At 33.7% G+C, this 26,084-nt stretch overlaps 2 protein-coding genes across 7 annotated transcripts; one reads left to right on the top strand and one right to left on the bottom strand.

Moving 5' to 3' along the window:
• The first annotated feature begins 5,653 nt into the window (after window positions 1–5,653).
• Window positions 5,654–17,065, top strand: LOC132629959 (polyadenylate-binding protein 7-like). The gene is made up of 10 exons (XM_060345397.1): window positions 5,654–5,883; window positions 11,888–12,006; window positions 12,116–12,309; window positions 12,454–12,713; window positions 12,808–12,914; window positions 13,025–13,214; window positions 13,887–14,164; window positions 14,368–14,496; window positions 15,606–15,809; window positions 16,151–17,065. The coding sequence occupies exons 1-10, from the start codon at window positions 5,718–5,720 to the stop codon at window positions 16,331–16,333; spliced, it is 1,830 nt and encodes a 609-aa protein (XP_060201380.1). The 5' UTR covers window positions 5,654–5,717; the 3' UTR covers window positions 16,334–17,065.
• A 101-nt stretch (window positions 17,066–17,166) lies between these two features.
• On the bottom strand, window positions 17,167–23,560 carry LOC132629960 (uncharacterized). Of its 6 annotated transcripts, none has more exons than XM_060345399.1 (7): window positions 23,411–23,560; window positions 22,239–22,355; window positions 21,269–21,336; window positions 19,047–19,259; window positions 18,733–18,895; window positions 17,609–17,755; window positions 17,167–17,528 (listed from the first exon to the last, which is right to left on the bottom strand). In XM_060345399.1, the coding sequence occupies exons 2-7, from the start codon at window positions 22,311–22,313 to the stop codon at window positions 17,502–17,504; spliced, it is 693 nt and encodes a 230-aa protein (XP_060201382.1). In that variant the 5' UTR covers window positions 22,314–22,355; window positions 23,411–23,560; the 3' UTR covers window positions 17,167–17,501. The 6 variants fall into 6 exon arrangements, with proteins under 6 accessions (XP_060201382.1, XP_060201384.1, XP_060201386.1 ...); XM_060345401.1 differs by having other exon boundaries at window positions 22,239–22,339; window positions 23,411–23,539; XM_060345403.1 differs by lacking the exon at window positions 23,411–23,560 and adding an exon at window positions 22,640–22,972 and having other exon boundaries at window positions 22,239–22,339.
• Between the last annotated feature and the right edge of the window lie 2,524 nt (window positions 23,561–26,084).

Here is a 26,084-nt window from a genome sequence, read left to right as displayed (position 1 = left end):
GACTATATATTAAGATTCTTCTCTCGTATGAAACAAGCACACAGACATTGCATCAACTGCGTTCTAGCATTAGTTGATCTGGTACATGTTCTTATGACGACTCCAATCTTGTATATAACTTTGATGACTTAATATTTTTAAGTCTTCATTTTCACTGAAATTTCACGCCAAGCTAAATTTTGTCACATAAATTGAACCAGAGGGCCCTCCAATAGGGGTATCATTTGTGAAAATGAAGAATTCTGAATGCTACCGTTGTCTATGTTGTTGCTTATCAAGCGAAATAGCGGTTAAGGAAAGTAAGAAAGAAAGTTGGGACAAAATAAAGAAGAAAGGAAGTTAAAAGACCAAGAGCCTTCTATTAATAATCTAAATCCTAGACTCTCTAGGAAAACTTATTATTTGATGCAGAAATCGTCTCATCCTCCCATATTATAAAGTAACTTTCAGGTTTCTTGTCTGGTAAAAATGAAACAGAAAACATATATTCAAAGATGGTGCTAAAAAAAAATCCAAGTTTTGGTGTAAAATATAGATTATAGAACTTTGAATGAGTGCAATTATTAGTAGTTCTAAATGAATTTGTCTGCTGGTATCTTTCAAATTCTACATGGAAAAAAAGAAAAGAAAAGGAAAAATCACTTTATGAGAATATAGCATGATGGAAAGCCCCATTTTGAGCCACATATTTACCATTTCAAAAATAACAAAAGACAGTAGCACGATGGAAAGCCAAAAAATGGCACATTTGACAACCTAATTATGTGTGAATTTTTTGTATCTCTTGCCACAAGAATGAAATATCAATTCACAAATTTTCTTCCTTTGTAGAAGAAACTAACGAGGGGCAATTTTACAAAATTACTATAAATACAGCTCAACTAACTTCCTAAGCTAATAAGATAAGTTAAAAGTGACAAAAAATGGTGAGTACTAAAACAATACAACGTCTAAAGGAAGTGTAGTGGCCTTTGACTTGGCTCCACAAAACAGGTGGATACAAATCTCTGTTTGATCAGAGAACTTTCATATTATCAGCATATAAGATCTCCCATCTACACTCTACCAACTGGTAAACATGTGACTCAATCACAGCCAAAAGATTTTAAAGGTGTAAATGTGTAACCGAATCTAAAAATCTAAAATGATAGTGAGAGCTTCACCAAGACAAAACAAGTCTCAAGATCTACAATGGGAAAGATACCAGATGCCTTCAAATAGATTATTTCTCCCTATAAAGGAATCAACTCAGACTAGATTCATACACGTTGTTAATGTGCAATATGGTACTAAACGTCAGTATTCCTAGTCCGGAAGCAGATTTAATATCGAATGCTTCAAGAAACTAGCTCATATGCTCTAGTTTATGCTGCAAAAATGCTCATGTTTGAGTCATAGTGTAGAAACACTACCAACTAGGATTATTATGATCACTAAGGCCTCTTCACTTGCCCTGTCATTAGATTCTAGCCAAAAGGCTGTATAAAGAAAAGATGCTAAAAAATTTGGTTACAGAACACTATTTCGGAGTAGAACTGCTGTTTGATGGTTTTTCACAGACAACATTCCTTTATCTATACAGTAAGAATGTACTTTTGGAAAGCAAACTTAGAATATAACAATAAAATGCATTAAAAAAGATTATGAACTGAAGCAATAGATAAAATCTTTTTTGTTTTTGTTTTTTCAGAAAGGTAACAATCAACAGATAAAACCTTTTATAAATACTGAAAATAATACTGCGCACGAATAGGTGTTGTTTGAGCACCGGAAGCGCTAGTGGCAGTGAAGAAAGAGGCGAAGCCTAGTAATTCGTACTACCAGAAAAGATTCGCTAACCAGCAGGAAATAGAATCAGCCAAAAGGCGCAGGCAAGCCTAGTGAATCACATAGATAAGCCCCTATCTGCCAGCGCGAGGATGGATAGGGCGGGCGAAGCACGGAGGGAATGGATGTTTGGGCGGTTGAATAATCAACCATTTCATTTAGATCACTTAACTTCAGTTTGAAATCACATCCAATTGTATTAGAAAAATTTATAGGAGCTAAAGATGATTAAACATACAGTACTGATAAAAAAAAAAAATCACATAACAGTTACATATTGACCATGATATTGCAAGTATGTATCACACGAGAATTTATAACAATCAAAGCTTGCTTTTATTTTTTCTGAATGCAAGAAAAACTACACCAGTAGAGATCGTCCCCCCCCCCCCCCCCCCCCCTCCCCTCTTCCTCTATCTCTCTCTTTATCTCTCGTAGTTGTGTGTGGTGTGACTTGTTGAGTAAAAATAAAATATTTAACTACTCCCTCCATTTCACTTTACGTGACACTTTTCGATTTCAAGATTCCAACGAGCTTTCCTTTGACCATCATAAATTAAATCTCGAGAAAACGAAAAGTGCACTATAAATTGATAATCTGACATAAATGAAAACTAACCTGGTATTACAGGTTTAAATTGAATTCATTGATGGGGTAAAAATTATGTTAACACTGATTACTTTATAGCTTGAATCTATTATTATTTTATGGGTTAAAATGACAACTTAAACACCCCCTAAACTATCCCAAGTGATTATGACTCAATCATCAATCGTTTATCAACAATTAATCTATCATTCCCATCCAAATCCTGAATTTTTTTATACTGTACTCTTTCTCTCTCTACTAACTGAAACGGCAACACATTTTCTCTCTCTACAGTTTTCAGCTGCATTCAACAAAACGTAACTGAATTTTCCCAAGTGTCGTTTTTAGCCCACACAAAGGGCGTGGTCAACCAAACACATATAAATTTAAGAGATAAGAGTCAAAAATACACCCTAACTATAGTTTTTTTTTAGTTTTATACCTAAACTATCGTAAGATTGAGAAAACACATTAACTAAATGTGTGAACTCACTCTCCAAAACACAAGTGAAGCTAAAATTTTCTCAAAAAATTGTCCACGTGGCACCTACATGGAAATTAAAAACTAATATTTTTTTTAAAAAAACTGCATTATTTTTAAAAAATAAATCAGCATTTTAAAAAAATAAAAAAAAATTGTAAAAAAATTTAGAAAATCAGAAAAAAAAATTGGAAAAGTTGATTTTAAAAAAAAAATGTGAAAACTAAATAATCAGTTTTTTTTTTTTTTTTTTTAAATAACTTTTCCATTTTTTAAACTATTTGTTTTTATTTTTGATATTTTTTTACAAAAAATATTATTTTTCAGTTTGTTTTTTAAAACAATTTTTTTTAATTTCCATGTAGGTGCCATTGTGACATTATTATCCACGTGGACAACACTTGGCAACATTTTTATATAAAATGGAGAATGTAGATCACATGCCATTCAAGAATAATTTGAAGTGTGTTTTGCAAACTAGATAGTGATAGTTTAGGTAGTTTTCCTAACCTTCTGATAGTTTAGGTATGAAACTAAAAAAAAAAAGTAATAGTCGGGGTGTGTTTTTGACAGTTATCTCTAAATTTAATTCCAAACTTTATCTTCTGATATTCCACCTTATCTCGTGTATCAAAAGACCTCTTAATCTTTGACTTCCATCCAAATCCCACAATCAAATATTCCCTTTGTCCCAATTTATATGTCATAGTTTGAATTTCGAGAGTCAGACTTTTTTATTTTGACCGTAAATTCGGACATACAATATTTAAGTTTTTTGAAAAATAATTTACATATTTAAAAATTACATAAAGGTACTATAATAAGTCACAATAATTAATAATTTAAAAGGACATACGAATGAATGGAAAAGATTTTTCTTATTTAACTCTCGAAATCCGAATTGTATCACATACTTCTTATGTCCCAATTTACCTATTTACATATTTAGAAACTACATAAAATATATTATTTCATCGTATTGACATGAGAATAATTGCATTATAATACTTTGCTTATAGCTTCTTAAATATCTAAATTTTAATTTTAAAATACTGAGTGATCTAATCCAATTAGTTTACTCAATTAGTCAAAATAAAACTCTCAATAAACTAAATAGGCGATTGACCATGAAAATCAAATATTTTTCACTTTATTTGGAATTTAGAACTTGGAGTTGTGTTTGGTTATAGTTTTTGCAAAGAATATTTGATTATTTGAATGTACTGAAAGTGAAAAAAGTAAAAACAGATTTTTAGGTGGTTTTCAAATTTCAAATATAACTTCAAGTGTATTTGGAATTTCCATGACCAAATGTTGACTTCTAAATAAAGTAAAAAGTATTTTTCGGGAAGAACTGAAAAATTCTTATGGGCCAAACGGGTCCTAAAAGTGTTACTACTCCCCTAGTATTTATTTTGTTTTTGTGTAAATATAAGGTGATAGTAGTAAAATTTTGCAATTTATGGTCAATAAACAGAAAACAAAAATATTTCATTTCACAGTACATATAAAGTATACGAATTACCGCCCCACTCACTCTCTCTCTCTACTAACCGAAACGCGCAACACATTTTCCCTCTCTACAGTTTTCAGTTTGCTTCAGCTGCATTACAAAAAACGCAACTGCAAGATGGATATATTAAACTCAAATTTGATGGGATAAGATAGACATTTCATCAGTATTAAGTTTGGAATTCAATTTATACTATATTTGGTTGACAATACAATTTTATTCTATGAAAATAAATTTAAGGTAAACTTTCAAAAATATATAAACCAACATAAAATATTTACACCACGTAGCTAACATATAATATTATACAACATTATACCCGGTGGAAAGCATATACATATGTATCAACCTCGTATAAAGTGTATAAAATGTGTTTATACACAACTATGAGCCAAATCAGGTAACAAACTCAAAGTATGGATTACGTCGTGTAAATATTTTCAAAAATAGAGCGTAATTTCCCTTAAATTTATACTGTATTTGGTTAACTGTAAAATTTTATCCTACAATAAATTTGTTCCTTCAATCAAATAAAATAGTATAAATTTAAATCCCAAATGTTATTCTGGAATATCTAGAGCTTGTTTGGATGAGCTTATGTCTATAAGCTGCAAATAGCTTATAAGCTAAAAAAATAAGTTGGGGTAGTCTAACTTATTTTTTTGGCTTATAAGCTGCTTTAGATAAGCTAAGTCAAATGGGCCCAATTATTTTTTTGAGCTTATTTTAAGCACAAAATGACTTTAAGCTAGCCAGCCAAACACTCAAAAAAGCTGAAAACAGCTTATAAGCAACTTATAAGCCAATCCAAACGGGCTCTTACCCGCTTACCAAACTACCCCTTAGTCTTTGATTCCCATCCAAAGTAGTGAAATTTTCACCGGTATATAAAGTAGGCATATTGCATAAACATGCCTTCAGCTGGTTAGTATGCCCTTCAACTTTGGGTGCGCACAAGTAGACACCTCAACTTGTATAAAGTTGAATAAGTAAATATAAATATTGATGTGGCACTGACGTGACACATAAATTTTGGAGGCGTCACGTCATTGCCACGTCAACATTCGTGTTTACTTATTCAACTTTATACAAATTAAGGTATTTATCTGTGCACACCCAAAATTGAAGGGTATAATTACCATTTGAGGCTAAGTTTAAGGGAGTATTTATGTGTATGCCTATAAAGTACTTAACGAATTACCGCCTCGTTCTCTCTCTCTCTCTACTAACAGAAACGCGCTAACACATTTTCTCTCTCTCTCTCTCTACAGTTTTCAGCTGAAAAACGTAACTGAATTTTCCGTGTAATGGCGGCGTTGTACGTCGGCGACCTTGACGGCGACGTTACTGACGGCGAACTGTTCGAAGCATTCTCGGAGTTCAAAAGTCTGGATTCTGTTCGCGTTTGTCGTGATTCATCTACTGGCCGTTCACTCTGTTACGGCTACGTTAACTTCATTTCTCCTCAAGACGGTATATATATATATATATGGAGTATAATATACTCTACTTCTTTTTTTTTTATTTGTATCGATTGTACTGTTGATTGTGCGAAATGCAGTTGTTTGACATTTATCTGCATGGCGAATTCCTATCAGAATTTCGTGCTTTGATTTCTTGTATCGCTCGTACTGTTTAGTTTTGTGTTCGGTTTTCTTCGTTCTAATTACGATGGTGTACACTACGTTGTTTCAACCTATTTGCTTCTCTTTTTTTTTTTTTTTTTTTTTTTTTTTGATATTGCTTAAGTTTTGTGTTCGGTTTTCTTCGTTTGAATTTAGTGCAAATTCAGTTGATATTTATTTTGCATGGCGGATTCCGAAAAGAATTTCGTGTTTTGTATCGCTTTTACTGTTCGATTTTCTTTGGGCGAAATTCAGTTGATATTTATTTGCATGGCGAAATTTCGTGTTTTTGTATCGCTTGTACTGTTAATTTTGCTGTTCGGTTTTACTTTGTTGTTCGAATTTAGTGCGAAATTCAGTTTTTACATTTATTTGCATATGTCGAATTCCGATGAGAATATCGTGCTTTGATTTCTTATTATATGACTGATTGTTCGAGTCTGAGTAGTATGCCTGTCAACCGGTTCCGTGTAACCGGTTTTAACCGGTAACCGGACCGGTTAAACCGGAACCGGAACCGGAACCGGTATAACCGGTTAACCGGTTCCGGTTAACCGGATATTAGTTAACCGGTCCGGTTCCAAATTTTTGTTAACCGGAACCGGTTAAACCGGTTTAACCGGAACCGGACCGGTTAAACCGGTTAAACCGGTTAAAAAAAAAAAAAAAAAAAAAAAGAAAAGAGCCGTTGGACTTGGGCCTCGGTAATGGACCGTTGGCAACGGTCCATTTGCAAAAATGGCCGTTGCCAAACGGTCATTTTCTTAATTTTTGGCCCCCAAATTTTTTTTTTTAACACTTTAACCCCTCCCCCACCCCTATATAAACCCTTCTTCATTTTCATTTCAATTCACTCTTCTTCATCTTTCTCTCAAATCTCAATCTCTCAATTATAGTTACTTTGCAATAATTAGCCACAAAGTCTTATTATAGTTTGAACTTTCAATTATTAATTTTGCAATTATAATATTGTTGGTGGAGTTGGTGATTTTGCAACAATCCGAAGTAGCTTTGGTGGATTTGCAATTCTAGCCGCCTTCGCTTTGTTGGAAATTATTCCGGCAATTTGGTACCTTCGTTCCAACTCTATCTTTAATTTTTGCAATTTAATTCTAGCAATTTATTTTTCGAAATTTAATTCTAGCAATTTATTTTTTGAAATTTAATTTACGCAATTTAATTTGTTGTAATTTATTTTATTGTGATTTAAATTATTTCTATTTAATAATGTCAAAGAGATTAAGACGTGGTGCCGGTAGTAGTAGTCGTACTGTTAGGGGTGCGCTTAATGAGGAAACATTTGTGGAAGAAACACCTAATTTAGGTATTGATGTTGGTGGAAATAATCCACTTTTAGGTCATGAGGCAATGCAACAACATTTTACCGACACTTTTAATGAAGACTTAGATGATGATGATGATGATGAAACACAACCCCCCGAAAATCCTATAGGAGATACAGGTCCTGCACAATCACATACACAAGACAAACCGCCTAGAACTCGTAGGCCAACAGCTAAAGTTTGGAAATTTATGACTAAGGATAGGGAAAATCAATCAGTTACATGTACCCTATGTGGACAAGTATTTAGTTTTAAGCAAGGAACTGGTAAGGATGGTGGAACGGGTACACTAAATGCTCATATGAGAACCAAACATATGGATGTTTGGGGAGAGCAAACGGGTTCAAATGTGGGGGGGATTCAAATGACGATAGACCCACGAACTGGTAGAAATTTTAAGTATGACAAGAAAAAAGAACGCGTAGAAGTAGCTAAAATGGTAGCTTATGATTGTTTACCATTTTCCTTTCCCTCGGGTTTAGGGTTTGTTACTTACATTCAACGTTGTTATAACCCGTTATTTGAGGGTATTCCTAGAAGTACTTGTAGAGCCGATGTTATAGATTTGTTTAAAAAATATAGATTTTATTTGCGTCATGTATTTAATTCTTTAAATTGTAATGTTTGTCTTACCGCTGATTTGGGTCTTAGTATTAACCATTTAGATTTCTTTGCTATTACATGTCATTGGGTTGATGACAACTGGGTTATGCAAAAAAGAATTATAGCTTTTTTATACGACGAAGGAAAAGGTCGTCACGATGGAAAATTTTTAGCCGATTCAATGTCTACTATAATGAGATTTTTTAACATTTATAGAAAAACACTTTGTATTGCTTTAGATAATGCTTCTAATAATACAAAGGCAATTGGTCTTTTAAAAAGAGAAATAAACCCTCCTCTAAGAAATATTTTTCATGTAAGATGTAGTTGTCACATTTTAAATTTAATTGTTAAAGATGGTCTTATGCATTTTGATGATTCTGTTCAAAAAGTTAGAAATGCTGTTGCGTTTCTTTTTTGTAATGCTAATAGGGGAAGAATTAGAGATTTTAAGAATGCTTGTGTGGAAAATAACCTTAGACCTAGGAAAATTCAAGTAGAAATTGAGACTAGGTGGAACTACACTTACATTATGCTACAACAAGCATATGAGTATAGGATTCCCATACAACAAGTTCACAACAAATATAATATTGATAGTGAGGATTGGTTAACTTATAGACATTGGGAAGATGTTAAAGAATGTATTGAACTCTTAGAAAATTTTTATAATGCAACTCTTGCTTTTTCTAGACAATTCTATCCCACGGTAACCGGAATTTTAGCCTACTTAGCGGAAATAGCTAGAGTTTTACAAGAGTATAAATATAAACCCGATTATCAAGTGGCTATTTTTGAAATGATAATCAAATTTAAGAAGTATTTTTTTCCCATCCCAACTTTATTTATATTGGGTTCTCTTTTAAATCCTTGTTTAAAAGTGTCTTATACTAAAAATTTGGTTAGTCAAATTTATACATTTTTAGAAATTGAAGAGGGAGTTCAACCATCTTTAGCTGAAGCCGATCTCGCTATTGATGATGAGTTTAGAAGAGTTTTTACTCATTATTCTAGTTTGGAAGAACGTGCTACACCAGTTGCTCCACGCCCTACTACTTCTCATAGTAGCAAAAAGGGCTTGTCGGGTTTAAAAGTTTTACATTCACAGCCTCTATCTTCTTCTACTGCAAACTTTGATGAATTTAACTTTTATTTGATGCAGCCAAATGTGGATATCAGCCAACTGGATGAGGTGGACGTCTTAGCATGGTGGAAGAAGTACAAGGCAAGCTATCCGATACTTTCAAGAATGGCTCGAGATATCCTTACGGTTCAAGTATCAACCGTGGCTTCGGAGAGCGCATTTAGCCAAGGAAGACAGCAAATTGGAGACCATAGACATTCATTATCCGGCTTTAGCTTGCAAGTACTAGTGTGCATTCGAGATTGGATTAGATCGGAGCGACGCAACCAAAACTCAGAAGCGGAGCAAGGCGAAGACGAAGAAATTGAAGATTTGATAGCTAGTGGACCGGACCAAATGGAAGACTTTGAAGATATTTCCATGACCGAATATGATGTGGGGGAAATTAACGAAATGGTTCAAAATTGGTGATTTTATTATTCTACTATTTTTGTATAACTCATGTATTATTTGCAAGTTAAAAAAAATACAACTTGCAAATAAATGTTATCCAAGAATGAATAAAATATATGGCTCATTGAGCTTTCTTCTATTTATTTGTGTTTATATTTTTACTTTTATTAAGTTAGGAATATACCTAAAATATACTAAGAATATACTTAAGTTATATAGTATACTTAAACATATATAAGTATATATAGTATATATAGAAAAAATAGTATATATAGTATATAAGTATATATAGAAAAAATAGTATATATAGTATATATAGTATATTCTTAGTATATTTTAAGTATATATAGAAAAAATAGTATATATAGTATATAAGTAAGTATATATAGTATATAGTATATAAGTAAGTATATATAGTATATAGTACATATATACAAGTATATATACTATATATATTAAGTTATACACATATATAAGTAAGTAAGTATACTATATATACTTACTATATATACTTACTTATATATAGTATATAGTACATATATAGTATATAAGTAAGTATATATAGTATATAAGTAAGTATATATAGTATATATAGTATATAAGTAAGTATATATAGTATATATAATAAGTAAGTATATATAGTAAGTATATATAGTATATATATTAAGTTATACACATATATAAGTATATATAGTATATAAGTATATATATTATATAAATATATATAGTATATATTGTATATATAGTAGATATGTATATAAGTATATATAGTATATATATTAAGTTATACACATATATAAGTATATATAGTATATAAGTATATATATTATATAAATATATATAGTATATATTGTATATATAGTAGATATGTATATATAGTATATATATTAAGTTATACCTATATATCTATTAAGCTATCCTATATATAGTATATAGTACATATATATAGTATATATATTAAGTTATACATATATTTAGTATATATATTAAGTTATACATATATATAAGTATATATAGTATATATATTAAGTTATACATATATATAAGTATATATAGTATATATATTAAGTTATACATATATATAAGTATATAGAGTATATAGTACATATATATAAGTACATATAGTATATATATATATATATATATATATTAAGTTATACATATATATAAGTATATAGTACATATATATAAGTATATGTAAGTTATACATATATATGTGTATGAAAAGCATTATTCTGTATTGCTGACTTGCTGTTAGGCTGTTAGTCAGTAAATATTTAAACTTTAATTATAAAATTGTATAACATATGTAAATATACCTACAATATACAAATAAATACTATAATATATATATATAATACAAAAAAAAAAAAAAAAAAAAAATTTAACGAGTCCAAACCGGACCGGTTCCGGTTTGGACCTTCAAACCGGTTAACCGGAACCGGTTAAACCGGAACCGGTTAGGCGGTTCCGGTTTTGGAACCGGAACCGGCCGGTTTCCTAACCGGTTACCGGTCCGGTTCCGGTTGGAACCGGTTGACAGGCATACTGAGTAGTAATATTTTATTCAACTACACTGTTTCGTTGTATCGATTGTAGTGTTAATATTTTATTCAACTACACTGGGTTCGGAGTTCTAATTCTTTAAAGTTATTGGGTTCTTAATTAATAATTTGTACATATTTGATAAAAATTTTAATACAAATACATAGTTTGGACAAAAGCTAGTGGGTTCGGCTGAACCCACACTCGAAGGGCTGGCTCCGCCCCTGTTTATACCTTGGGGCTAATTGTGGATTTGACTCAAGAAACTATTGGTTTAGGCAAATATGTTATTGTACAATTTTTGTAAAAAGGTTGGATGTTCTGCACTATACAGGTTTTTGATATACATTTATAAAAGGTAAAAAGAAGGAGAAGTTGGCCGCTTTTTGGTTATGTATATGTAATATGACTGATAGGGGAAGGGTCAATGCCATCCCCAATCATTGTGTATAGATCACTATAGTGCTGGTTGGCGAGTTCTGTTTTTTTCTATTTATTTATTTTGTTGTGGTTGCTAATGCATGCTATGCATCTACTGTACGATAGTTCTATCATGCGATAGAGGGAATATATTTACATATAAAACTGAAAATCTTGAGGATTTAATGATATATGCTGATTAGTCATGGAATGGTTTCTCTGCTGTGAGTCGTTTCAGTGAACTATTGCTGAAGTTAGTTGTTACTATGAATTAGTTGGTAATGTGACTAAGGGAACAATTAATTGTTATTTGAGATTTTGTTGTTTCACTGTTTTTTCCTGGGAATTCTGTCTGAGTCGGGTTTTTACTTGGAAAGTTTCTACTGTTTTTAAAATGGAAACAGCTGTGCGTGCTATTGAGGTGAAAAATCATTCCACTCTCAATGGAAAAGCTATAAGGGTTAGTTGGTCTCGCCGTGATTCTGATGTGAGAAGAAGTGAAACTGCAAATGTGTTCATCAAGGTACCTTTTAAGGACTGCATAGGAGTCACTTATTTTGAGATCTTAATAATTTCTTTTTTACCTTATCGCTTTGATCCCCATGTGAAAATGACGTGGGATTTTACCGCAGAATCTAAATGATACAATTGATAGCGCGAAGCTTGAAGAAATATTCCACAAGTTTGGAAATATCTTATCCTGTAAAGTTGCTGTTTCTGAGGATGGAAGGAGTAAAGGATATGGATTTGTCCAGTTTGAGACTGAGGACAGTGCAAACGCTGCTATTGAGGAGCTCAATGGATCTGACGTTGAAGGAAAGCAGATGTATGTGCAATTCTCTCTCTGTTCTAATTTATTGCGATCATGATGAACTTTGACGGAGCATATAGAAACAGTTGGTTCTCTTGCACGATTTTTAATCTGATTTTGTTCAAAATATGCAAATGTTTTACATCCATTTATGGATAGGTATGTAGGCAAGTTTGTCAAAAAGAGTGACCGGATTCTTGCCAGCCCTGATGAAATATATACAAATTTGTTCATCAAGAACTTGGATCCTGACATCTCAGAAGAGAATCTTGGAGAGAAGTGCTCTGAATTTGGGAAAATTATTAGCTTGGTCATTGCGAAAGATGAGAATGGAGGTTCAAAAGGTTTTGGTTATGTGAACTTTGAGAATCCAGATGATGCTAGGAGAGCAGTTGAAGCTATGAATGGATCCAAACTTGGTAGGTTATGACTTTGTCTTGCTGTCGTATTCTCATATGTAACTAACAGCTACAATGTTCAAGAGTCTGTATATGACCTGTGCGCATTGGGCAGGCGGCAAGATCTTGTATGTAGCAAGAGCACAAAAGAAAACAGAGCGCAAACAGATATTGAGGCATTTGTTTGAGGAGAGAAGGAAGGCACAAATTACTAAATACCAGGTATCTTTTTTTCTCATTTCCTTTATTCAAAAGGTATATGTTACTCTAGAAAAGATATGTGTTACTGTATTTTTGTGTCCACTTTCTTATCACGATTAATGTCGTCATAGGGTTCAAATGTGTACGTCAAAAATATTGCTGGTGACGTCACGGACCATGAGTTGCGTGAATTGTTCAGTCAATGTGGCAAAATCACTTCTGCAAGACTTATGCTAGATGAGAAAGGAGTCAGTAAGGGCTTTGGATTTGTATGTTTTTCCATGCCAGAAGAGGCCAATAAAGCGGTGAATACTTTTCATGGTAAGTCATATATTCTTTTTACACGGTCCAGATCATGGCGAATGCCAAGCCACTGTTTGTTGTTTCACATGAGCAAGCACATACAATAAATTTTGGTGCTGTCTAACAACCTTTCAGTTCTTTCCTATGACGTAAGCACATATATCCCAGCTTAAGTAAATTTGTTAATAGTTTACACTGTTCTCTAACTTTCTAAAGGAGGTGTCAGAAATAATGAAGAAGCATTGCAGCTTGGACGACAGAGTCCCTGAATGACTCTATCAATATGGATATACTCATGAAATTCAGGGTTGAAGGGATATAAACTCCGGGATTTCAATGCAGAAATTTATTTTACTATGCAGAAATGCATGTCTCTGTCGAATGCCTCAGGACTTAGCTTTAGATTCCATAAGGCCTATATGGGTACCATGTCCGGCAAGAAATCTAAATTTTAACGATTCTCTATTGTTTGGTTGTTCTAGTTGAGTTGAGGCTCATTGTCCCACATATGGTCAACTATGGTGCTTGCTGCACTTGTAAATAGACAAGGCCTCTAAATCATGTTAAATTTCTAACTTAGCTTTTCCTCTTTTATGGTTCCTTTTTCCATCTTTCCTCTGCATGAACACTGTGGATTTTTGGTTTCTGCTTCTTTTAATACTTCCGCACTAAAGGTTTAACATTTCACAGGATTTATGTTTAGCCAAAAGCCATTGTATGTAGCTATTGCTCAAAGGAAAGAGGACAGGCAAGCTCAATTGCAGCTTAGTCATGCACAAGGATTTGCAGGACTCACCGGATCTTCAGCCTTTTTCCCTGGTGGATATCCCTCTCTTTACTACCGAGCTCTTGGTGATCTACAACTACCTGCACGACCTGGGCTGCTGTATCAGCCTCTGAGTATGAGGCACAGTTGGATGGTTAAGGGATTCACAAACTCTATTAGACCTTCTTGTGAAATATCCTTGGTTAGTCAACTGCATATAGTCATAATACCTTGGCAACCCTCACCACTTCATTTAATGAATAGTCATTGATATGGTGCTAAATTGGGTAGACAGAATCTTGAACTTTTCAGCAGTAGTAGGGAGGCCACTAAATTGCATGGACATGTTTCAGGTTTAAATCTATGATGAAGTTGTAAGCTTACAACTTTCATCTGATTTTTCAGATTCCTAATGCTTCACAATATCGGCAGAATAGTGGAAAGAAGAACAGACATATGCCAGTTCCAGATGTGCCTCATTGGCAGCAATCGGCCCAACCAGTGGCGTCATCAAAACAATCTAGCAATGCCCAGGTGGTTAAACTTCCTTTGTTGATTGATCTGCATAGCAAAGTTGTTCAAAACTTCCAATTTAAAATGCTTAAGTTGAAGAATGTTTTCCTAGACTCCTCTCTTGAAATGTGAGAATGTTTTCCTAGACTCCTCTCTTGAAATGTGCGAATGTTTTCCTAGACTCCTCTCTTGAAATGTGCGACTTGCCTCTACCTCAATGGAAAGGGATTAATTTCTTCAAAGTATATTCAGGACAGTGATTATTTTTTTGCTAGAATGAGGATAAATATTTCTTTTATTTGATTTTTAATTTTGTGTACTGATTATGTTTTTTATTTTGGTGTTCTTCAAAAATTCTTTTTATCTGCATCTTTTGAGTCATTATTCATGTATTTGGAAAACTAGGCCTTCACTTAACTAGTGTTAAAGTCCATGATTTTTAGCCGGATGTTGGTTGATTGATTTGAATTATTGTTGCAACTGTAACTGCAAGTACTAGAGTATCATAAATCATTCAGCCCATATTTGCTCTATCTTTAACTCAAGCAATTTTTGGTTTTCTTAGCTTTATGACGAATTTTTTTTAATCTCATGTGCACATTACTTAGCTCTATGCATTTTATAAATTGAGGTAATTTTTCCACCATCTGGTGACTGAACTTCTACCTGCACTGATTCTTCTTGCAAATGAAAGCATGTGAATTGCTAAATCCTTAAAAAAAAAAAAAAAAGGTTTAGCTAAAAGTTAGCTCATTCATTAACCTGAGGTTGCTAACTAAATCTGTATGCTGGTTAGTGAAATTTCTTCTCCTGTTCTATTCATCTGGAGGAGTAAATATGGCTGAAAACATACAATAGGCGTTCCTTTATTTCATTCAATTTTATGAATAAGATCCTGTCATGGAAAAGAAACTGTACTTATATTTCAAATTGTTGTAAACCATAACTAAGTGCTTTTTTGTTCATTCACTAATTTATGTACATTGATGAGCTTCAAGTTACTACTTTTGGTGCATGCCTTCACCTGGGTGAGATCATTCCGACAAAATGCAAATTGTTCTTTTGAATGATGATGGATCACTGTAGCCACCCATGTTTTTGTAATCTCACCTCTTAGGTATACTTTGCAGCTAGCTAGGCAGGTCAAATATGCACCAACTGGTCGTTTCTGTGGTATGAACAAAGGATTTGTTGCATCCTCTGCCAGCACCAGTAAAGTCGGATCTTTCGCTGAGGGTTCAGAAAACCCGAGTAACATGCTTATTGCTGCCCCTTCTAAGCAGCAGAAACAAATACTTGGAGAGCACCTTTATCCTCTAGTTAGCCAACACAAGGTGAACTTATTTTTTTGCTTTCTCAGTCTATCCTTTAGAATCCTCCTCTTCTGTTCTAATAATAGCTACCCTCACTGATGCAAAATAATTTTTCTGCCACAATTGTTTTGGTTCTTCATAGAGAATCCAAGGGGATAAATAAACACTTGAAAGAGGACTTAATCCATCCCTGACAACTTTATAGATGTTGCTGTGTCATCTGTCAAGAATCTCTTTGGAGCCATTTAGATCTGTGCTTCTTTATCCTTGGTTATATAGTTTCTGTTGTGGTCTTGCTATGGTTTCATACCCTGAGAATTACCAAAACTAATTTGTTAATGAAACCTATATGCTTTTTGTAGCCCAATCTGGCTGCAAAGGTCACGGGAATGCTCTTGGAAATGGACAACTCAAAGCTTTTATCATTGCTCAAGTCACCAGAATCTCTGGGTGCTATGGTACAAAAAGCAGTTGACGTGCTCAAGCACTCCAAGAATGAAGTTTCTAGTCAAGATAAAACGTCTTCCAAATTATCTCTCTGCTGAAGCTGCAGTCAAATTAGAAAGGCTTATGCAGTAATTTGGTCTTCAGCAAAGATAGAGGTTTCCACCTGTCTATATCACTAGGAAATGGAGCTAGAAAGTGTTGTCAAAAGTAGTAGGCAACTGTGTTCTCTTCATAGAGTTCATCTTCTGTCTTCGTCTCAGTACAGATCGTTTCTGTTTCCAGAAGTTCCTTTATCTACGGAAGAGCAACTCTTTTTCAGTTTCAACATGACTTCATGTTCAATTCGTAGTTTTAATGCATTCATTTGATTTAGAAAGTCCGCAATGTTATCAAACAATATGGTGGCTACTTGTATCTTGATTTTGTCGCTGTTAATAGTTCTCCAGGCATTTTATCCTATATGACATGATAGAAACAAAATCGTTGGATTTAATGATACTGCTTTATGTCCTCCATTGAACAGGATCTGCTCTGCTTTTGATATAGCATTTGGTCCACAATGTTAACAAGATCTGACTTTGATCACTGTGCTTAGATGGGTTTGACAATATGTTTGAGGTCCTCATTCATTTACATCTTATAGGCGTAATCCATTTCATCTTGGCTTCTGTTGAATGATAATTCAGAAAGAAGGATGAACAAATCCATCACCCACGTTGCCACAGGATTAAAGTTCATCAACACTTGTGCACGTTAGGTTTTCTTCTTTTTTCTGGTAATAAATATACATACGGAGTATGTTTTTTTTTTTTGTCTTTGTATTGTTTCCATTCTTTTGATAGAGAGTAACAATTATAGCAAGTAAAATGAAACGTAAGGCGCACTCTCCTTTTTGTTCATATTGATCATGTTTCAGGGAAGACTTTCAATATACAGGACAAGTAAATTGTGTTTTACTTCAAGGTTTTTCTTCATCCAAGAGCAATAAACAATTCCACTTCTGGTTTACTTTTTGAATAGATTACAATTCCACTTCTGGTTTAGATGCTATTAAAATCAACAAACACTCTTTTGTATTCACATGGATGATGATTGATGAATCAACAATTCCCTCCATGTCTTCAATGCCTTCTCAAACTTGATTAGCACTCTTTGAACTAGCTAGCATTCAACTTCACCCTCCATATAGCAGTTGCCCTGACACGGCTGAATTGTGCAGAAGCAATGCACAATCAGAACCAGCTTTGTAACTCATAGTCGTTGGAATCAACTCGTGAGTTCTTCCATCAAGCCCTGTTATTAGAGCCAAAAGAAGTATGAGAAAAAGGTGGATGCATTTTCTAACACAATCGTATGTTGCATAGGAAAATCACCTGAGAGATATACTGCTCTGCATCGGTTCGCCTAATGAAAAGAATTGCATGACGAGCAAGGTTGGCTAATTGGTCGCTGAGGACAACATTACCAATGTCATCGAGGACCCTCACCTTGATATAGGGATCTTTCGGAGGCACCATATCCTGTGAAAAGCAAACATAAGGAAACTAAGTCATTTGAACTGAAGTTTCCCACTTTCCCTGAACATTCACAAATCATCTACATCCACCCCCCACCCAACCAACCATGCCAAGGAAAGAAAAAGAAGAAAAAAAACACGAAAGAACGATGTCATATTTGTGCTTGTCAATCTAGTGTTTTATTTGTTCCAGTCCAATGATTGATAAAATTATCCAAAACTTAAGTTGTAAGCAATGAGCAAATTTGCTACTTCCTACTTGCGAAAGAAAGAAACAGAAAAGGAAAAATTTCCACCCTCCTAACAGATTACCATCTACACTCCAATCCAAGCTTCCTTCCCTTGCCTCGATGGCACATCAGCATGGATGAGAGTGCAGGGGGGGAAGATGTGTGGATATGCTATGGATGGTAAAACTCCTTTTGCACCCCACCTAGAGCTTAAAAAATACTTGTCAGAGGGCATCGTCGGGCCAGGCTCCCTCAATGTTACAGTACTTCAAGAAATAACTTTAGCTTCAGATATGTTAATTTTCAGGCTTACTGATACTTAATAAAACCAGAGATTAATGAGCTAAACAAAACAGGCACTAAGTTTTTGTACCAACACAACGAAAGAGAAAAGCACAAGAAACTATTTAGAAGTGAATCACATGCAACGTTTAATGGACAGTTACCCTTTTTTCCTGCTCTGTTTGGATTCAAGTATTAATAAGTCATGACCTATAGAATGTCTCTCTTCCCAAAACAAAATTTAGTAATTACACATAACAATGCTGCTCCCAAATATTCACAAATACAACAATTAACCTTTTCGAAGGAGGGCAATGCAAAATTTTCTTCTAGGAGATAATACTACTTGGGGAGTTCCAAGAGTACAGAAACCATGTCCTGATTAGAACCTAGAAGAACGATTACCACCATATTTTTTGAGCAATATATCAGGACATAAATAAGGAGTTATGAGAAAAGAACACTTTACCACTCCCAGATCAAGATCAAGTGCTGACATGTACGATTGGATAGTTGCAGCATGATTTTTAAAATATTCTTTCTCTGAGGTACTAAGCTTCTCTTCAATTTCTTCTGGGAGGACACGTTCAAGGGTCCATCCCAATCTTCGAACGACTTCTGCTCGATTATATCTAAAGGAGGAACACGAAGGAAAGTCAACAACAAACATAAGAGATGCAAGCAAGATCAGGAATATATGACCTTTTCTCAGGGACAACTCTGAAGCTCACTAAAATATAAAAAAAGTTTTGGAAAAACACTCTGAAGCTGACTGTTACTCACACATAAGCCATCAGACAGCGTTTGTTGCGAGTAAGAGACTGATGATGGATAAGCAGCCCATGGTAATTATCATCTTTGGGGAGCTCCGTATTTGTACTTGTATCAGCCTCAGGTGGCTCGTTGTCATCAGGTGATTCGGTATTTGAACTTGCACCATTTTGAGTTGGTCGGTTTGCACTTGAACTTTCAGCGGGAGTTCTTACATTCATTTTCCTGTGTCAAACTCAAGATGGATAAGGTCTGCTCACAAAGTTGTACTCCATTTGGCACTTAGAGAAGAATACACATGCATAAATATGACAAAACATCTAATAATAAGTAAATTTTATGTAGATAAAACTAACTTTTACCTTAAAAGCATTTAATTTATTTCTCTTAATTATTTTGACATATTTGCAGATTAGGCTGTCAATGTGCTCGATTTGACTCAATATCAGAAATTAACCGAGACTAGGGCTGGTGAAATGGATTACAAAAAAATAAGTAACCATCCAATCCGACCCATTAACTATGGGTTGGATAACCAACCATTTAAAATGGATCAAATATGGATATCATCCATATTTACTGAAAATGGATATCCATATTATCAATACCCATTTGTCTACTTGTTATTTTCATGAGTTATCCATGAGTTTGTCTACTTGTCTTTGAGCTTGAGTTCTCACCTAACTATTCCTGAAATCATGGATAATATGGATATCCATATTATCCGTCAGTTAACTCATTTTTATCCGTATTAAGTATGGACGGGTCGGATATTTTTTCTGTCATTATAACCCATTTTCGACCCGCCCATTTGCCACTCCTAACCAAGACTAATCCATAATAAGTTGGGGGTGTGATATATCCCTTGAAATCTAGTGTACAACAAATCAAATGTTTCGTCATTTAGACACTCCCGCAACAAGATGTAGTCAATCCAAAGGAAGGTACGGAGAGTTGGGAGGACAAGCACCTAATGCTCAATACTTAATTAGCCCAGGGGCAGCAAAGTTGGAAGCTTCAGAAAGTACTGAGATAGCACCTGGGTGCTATCAGACACAGAAATCGAGAGCTTAGTGCCTAGGCGCTAGCATGGCACAAACCTCGAGGTTCCAGTGCTTAGGTGCTGGAACATAGCACTTAGGTTCCATCAGACAAATAGGAGCACAACGCCAAGTTGCTATTAAAGAAAATACTGGTATTTAGACGTGTTCTTCCATGAAAACTATTAATAGACCCTTTTAGGGCTGAACATGGCACTGCAGGAGGGAAAAAAGAGGGCTGGATCTATTTCACGAGTTTAACTTCTACTTTCTTTCCTTTTCTGCTTTATCTTTTCATGTTTAAGATTTTCATTAGGATGTTCTTTGTTTTTAGCAAGAACTAATTCCTCTTTCCTAGGACTGTAATGGATCTTCATGTGTAGTTTGGATTCTTAATTGCAAGCTTATTATTGATGGTTATTCATAATCTTAATCTTGTGCTTCTCATATCTTGGCCATCATTTAGATTGGTAAGATGGATAAATTAAATTCTTGTTTGTCATTTAAATTTCTCCAAGGATCCATCCTTAATCTTCAAGGTAGAGGTTAAGTTTCTTGAGACAGACAGATAAAGAAAGGATACCAATTTTAACTGGGATACAGAGAGAGTACTGTCTTCCTACTATTTCCTTTTTTCTTTTTGATTCTTTTTGACCCAATCCCTTTGTTTTCTCCTTCCACATTAGTTGGTTTTCTTAGTTCTAGTTCTTTAGATAGTTTGGAGTTAAAACATCAATGAGGCAGAGAACTTTTTCTTTCTTTTTTCTGAATTTGTTGAGATAATAAGGAAGATTATAAATAACTCTCTTACATTTTTCGTGTGAAATAAGAAACAAAAACTACATAAAAGGAACTCTTTCAAGCTAAGTTGTGCGGACTCTTCCCTTTCGCTGCTGCACACTTGTCGGATTATCCAAAAACGCACTACTTTTGGAGTGTCCGACACGCACCTATCGATATTTTTGAAGAGTCCGAGCAACATAGCTTTCAAGGACTCTTCATTGTATTGTATAATTGAAAATTCTTAGGTGCTTAACACACTCCATCAGATTCCCAACATGGTTTGGGGGAGGGAAATAGAGTTGAGTTAATACTTAAAGGAAACAACACAGGCAAAGACAAAAATAAGAGCTTAAAGGGATGAATAACAAACAACAAAAGCTTGCGAAAACACAAGGAACGTGTCAAATATACCTCACCAAGGAATTGAGGTGCAGGAAATGGCTGTTACATTCATCAAGTACTTGCGTAACGAGGTCAGTCTGCATAGAATAAGTAATTGCTCTGTAAGCATATAAAACTCTAAGTAAATGATTAACCATATCAGCCTAAAATAAGGAGGAAAACTGGACCAAAATACATAATGAATCAAATTGTATATAAGATTCAAGTAGCAGATAAGAAATTGACCCTGCAGAACATCAACTTTATCTTAATGTAAGAAGCACTCATGATCAGTCATTTTCTAATAAAGTTTCTTTAACAAGAAGAATTAGAATTAAATGTATAGTTTAATAACAAGATCTACATTTTAAATGTACGAAAACCTTGCTAACAGTACTATAATCAGAGGCAAATCCAGGATGTAAGCTTTATGGGTTCAACCTTTAAGATTCTTAGCACTGAACCCTTGTATTCTTTAAAGTTATGGGTTCAAACCTACTATTCGTTGCAATTTTAATGGATTTTCCCGCATAATTTATCTTCCACATCAAAAGCACTGGGTTCAGTTGAAATCGTATTTAAATAACTGCATCCGCCCCTGATTTTAACATTTATGATAATGACAAACATCTACCCGGTTGTCTTATTCCTCCAGTGTGAACCCATATATTCTAAATGCAAGATGTTTTTCATGTTTATATTAGTATTCATAACAATTGGTACAAGAGGATAGTGTCAAATCTCAGACTCTCAACACCTATCATCCCTCAAATTTTCACAACCTATGCACAACAAAGCTAGTAAAATGCATCCTAATCTCATCAGCTTAAAAGATTATGTACTTGTGCCCAAAACAAAACTCTACCTCAGTGGGTCTTCCAAATGAAATCTGAAAAATGCATAATGACTAAACTACGAGGAATTTTAATTTCTACTAACAAGGAGCACAACAAAGAAAATAAATTCATGTACTGACTCAAACATAGAGTAGATTGCATACATTAAAAGCTGCAAGCTGCCCAGGTTCACTCTCTGCAAATTCTTGAATTAATTCACTTCCTTTCTTCCCGTACATTTCTTCCAATTCAAACGCGTCTCGCACTAATAAAAAATTTCCCTGTAAGTCACTGAAGCTTCATCAAACATGTTAATCCATAAATTGCTTAAAATAGGAAAATGAAATCGTACTCACCCAACTATTTGCTTAAATTGTAATTCCTATCAGTAGTTTTTCTGAGGTCAAAATAAGAGGATTCCAACTTTTTCGAATACTCGATACAATTAATATCGAATAATTCTCTAAACGGTTACGAAATTAATGGTTTTTCTTAAACGAACAATTCTAATCTATACACAGTAAATTATTTAAGTTACAAATCTACAACAACAATAACAACATACCCAATGTAGTCCCACAAAGTGGGGTCTGGGAGGGTAGAGTGTACGCTGACCTTATCCCTACCTTGGAAACAAATCTAAAGATAATACGAGAGAAAAAGAGGGGAAAACACAAGTAAAAATTACAGTTAATCAGGTGAACTGTTGTGTTGACCTTCTCAAGAGAGTAAAAGGAAGAAAAGACCTAAAACATATAAAGGATGGGAAAGGGTTAACTTTCCGTCGTTGCAGGAAAACAGTGGCAGAGCCAGGAATTCAAGTAAGAGGATTTCCTTTAAAAAATGTTTTTATGCTATATCTATGCAAAAAAAAAAAAATTAACCTATCGACATAGTACCTACAAAGGGACTTAATTGAAGCCCCCCCCCCCCCCCGGGTGGAGTCAGGAACTTAGCGAAGGGTGTGCAAATTTTCTCACTTGTGTTAAGGTTGTGCAAAATTAAATATATACCCATAATAGCTAATATTTAACCTATGTACACCGCATAATTTTTCGGAGAAGGGTATGCACCTGACCACCCTTTGCCTAAGCTGGCTCCCCCCCCCCCCCCCCCCTCACCCCACAGGCCAGAAATGAACGGGTATCTCTCGAGTGAAAGTTGAGTATTCTAACTGACAAGATTACAACGGAGTTATCGCTTTGATAATGCACATTATAATGCAATTCAAACCACTAATCAGATTTTCACTGAAGCATTTCATCAAACATGTAAAGTGCATAATTCATAAACCAAGAAATTCCTTAAAACAAAAAATGAAATTGCATTTACGAACCCTTTTTTTGGTCAGATTGGAGATGGGTAGTTCCTAAACAGGAAGTAGAAGTGTAAATTGATTTCTATTTTCCCAAATTGTATTTGAGTGATTTTGGCGGGAGTTTCTTTGAAATACCAAAAAATAAAGCCGCCAAATTGAAACTAAAAATGGGTTTAAATTTAAAATATCCGGTAATTACAAGGAGCTGGGTGATATTTTTACCTGGACCTCGTAAGTTTAAGGAAGAGGCAATAAGACCCAATTAGTTTAGAGAAGGACAATTTGCCCGATTGTCCTTATTCAGGGGGTGGTCTTAATTTTTGCCCGTCAAATTGCTGGTTTTTAATTTTTGCCCTTAATCTTGTCTTGCGATTTGTTTTTTGTTTTTTTTTACTGAGCGGGAGTTCGAACCCAGAACCTCAGGATGTTTTCGGCCACTGTTTTAAGAGAAAAACAAAAATTAAAGACCAGCAATTTGAGTGGCAAAAATTAAAGATTAGCGCCTTTGAAGGGTAATCCATGCAAAAAAAAAAAAAAAATAGAGAAGTATTGGGCGGCTCGGTGCACAGAGCGTCGCGCATTAATAGGATCCGGGAAAAGGCCGAGTTTATAGAAGTATTCATTTCGAAAATTTTAATATATTTTAAAGGGATACTAGCACCTTTAGTCCCTTAAAATATTGATATAATTCAATTTTAATCTTTATAGTATCTATTTAAGCACATTTGTCATTCAATTAGTTGATGTTTAGCACTATTGATCCCTTAAACCGTGAATAGTCATAAGTTTAACAAATTGATAAGTGTTCAACCATTCAGTTATGGATGTATTACGATAAATTGGTACACTTATGTGGTATAGTTCTAAAAACACTCTAAACATTACATATTTCCTATATAAAATGAAAAAACAAACATATTTTAGTAAACAAAGGTCAGATGTCCTCAGCCAAATATTAAATGACCAATATTAGAATTTATGAATAAATGAGAAACCAATAGTACATTTATCCTTGTTTTAAAAGATAAGAAAATGCAATTACATTTATTTTCATCATCTAAATTACACATTCTTAGAATAAAGCAAATCCAACTCTATAAGATGGCATGATTAGTTATATTGTCATTTTTTCATATTTCTTTTAACCCCTTTTCAGTGTAATATGGCTTAATACCTAGATGGACCCTTAAACTTGGCATGTTTTGTAAGATAGGCATATAAACTTATAAGGTGACCAGATAGACACTTAAACTTACTCAAAGTGTATTTTTCAAGTTTTTCAGTTGTTTTGAAAACAAAAACTATATTTTTCAAACACTCACAATTTTCATGGCCAAACAAGCCCTAAATATATCACAAAATATTTTTTTTAAAATGCAAAAATAAGGCAAACGCATATACATGAGACTATAAATGTGCACTTAAACCAATAAATACTCGCTAATCGCAATTTTGCAGCTTTCAATTAACTCGGTTTTTTTTTTTACACTTGAATAATTAAAAAACAATAACTTTAACCAATAAAAATCCTTAAAAAAAGAAATTTCAAATTAAGAAATTTCTTTTTTTTAAGGATTTTCTTCTCGGCTTTACAGTTTTCTTAATTTGAAATTTCTTTTACACTTGAAATACTGAACTTAGAAATTTCTTAATTTGAAAATTCTTTTTTTTAAGGATTTTTATTGGTTAAAGTTATTGTTTTTTAATTATTCAAGTGTAAAAAAAAAAACCGAGTTAATTGAAAGCTGCAAAATTGCGATTAGCGAGTATTTATTGGTTTAAGTGCACATTTATAGTCTCATGTATACGCGTTTGCCTTATTTTTGCATTTTTTTAAAAAAATATTTTGTGATATATTTAGGGCTTGTTTGGCCATGAAAATTGTGAGTGTTTGAAAAATATAGTTTTTGTTTTCAAAACAACTGAAAAACTTGAAAAATACACTTTGAGTAAGTTTAAGTGTCTATCTGGTCACCTTATAAGTTTATATGCCTATCTTACAAAACATGCCAAGTTTAAGGGTCCATCTAGGTATTAAGCCGTGTAATATTAATAGTTTAATAATTCGACTAGCAATCTTCTTTCCTAAAAAGAAAAAAAAATGAACTGTTTAATATTTACATAACACTATTCTAGCATAAGTCAAACATATCCTCTATTGACATTTTAGATAGTTTTTATTAATTAAAACAACAATAGCACATTAACCATAAAATATAGTAGTATTAAGTAATGGTGGCCACTATATTTAAGCAAAACCAAATCATGATTATACCACTTAAGCTAAATTTATTTGCCTTTTGTTTATGACCATTCTAAAAAGCGTATGCCTTGTTTTCCAACCACTTCTTATGAATGCCTTTTATTGTTTGTCAAATTGTTATGATGAATATTTATATCATTTCAAATATTCTTTAATAAGGAACGAGTGACTACGTGTCATATGACAATTGGATGCAATGATTTTCTACCATTAGAATTTCGACAAGTGTTTGCGGTTTATGGACTTGTGGTCCTCTCAAATTGAGAATCCACCCAAAAGCCCATAAAAATGTAAAAGAAGAATATATAATCTTGCTAAAATACTCCTTGTCTCAAAATATTTTTCGTATCTTTTCATTTGCACACTCATTAAGAGAGCATTTATAAGGGTAGTATTTTGACTATTTTATCCTCTTAACATATTTCATCA

The sequence above is a fragment of the Lycium barbarum genome, chromosome 3, assembly GCF_019175385.1.
Source record: "Lycium barbarum isolate Lr01 chromosome 3, ASM1917538v2, whole genome shotgun sequence".
In the NCBI taxonomy this organism is placed as follows: domain Eukaryota; kingdom Viridiplantae; phylum Streptophyta; class Magnoliopsida; order Solanales; family Solanaceae; genus Lycium; species Lycium barbarum.
Note: the sequence above shows the minus strand (reverse complement) of the source record. Positions and strands in the feature narration are given on the sequence as shown.

Excerpts from the sequence above, each read along its gene's own strand:
- LOC132629960 (XM_060345399.1), bottom strand. The coding sequence starts at position 22,313 with ATGTACGGGAAGAAAGGAAGTGAATTAATTCAAGAATTTGCAGAGAGT. Across the intron at positions 21,337-22,238 it reads GGCAGCTTGCAGCTTTTAAT|ACTGACCTCGTTACGCAAGT; the intron begins GTATGCAATCTA and ends TATTCTATGCAG. Across the intron at positions 19,260-21,268 it reads CACCTCAATTCCTTGGTGAG|GAAAATGAATGTAAGAACTC; the intron begins GTATATTTGACA and ends AGTTTGACACAG.
- LOC132629959 (XM_060345397.1), top strand. The coding sequence starts at position 5,718 with ATGGCGGCGTTGTACGTCGGCGACCTTGACGGCGACGTTACTGACGGC. Across the intron at positions 12,714-12,807 it reads TATGAATGGATCCAAACTTG|GCGGCAAGATCTTGTATGTA; the intron begins GTAGGTTATGAC and ends CGCATTGGGCAG. Across the intron at positions 15,810-16,150 it reads CTCTAGTTAGCCAACACAAG|CCCAATCTGGCTGCAAAGGT; the intron begins GTGAACTTATTT and ends TGCTTTTTGTAG.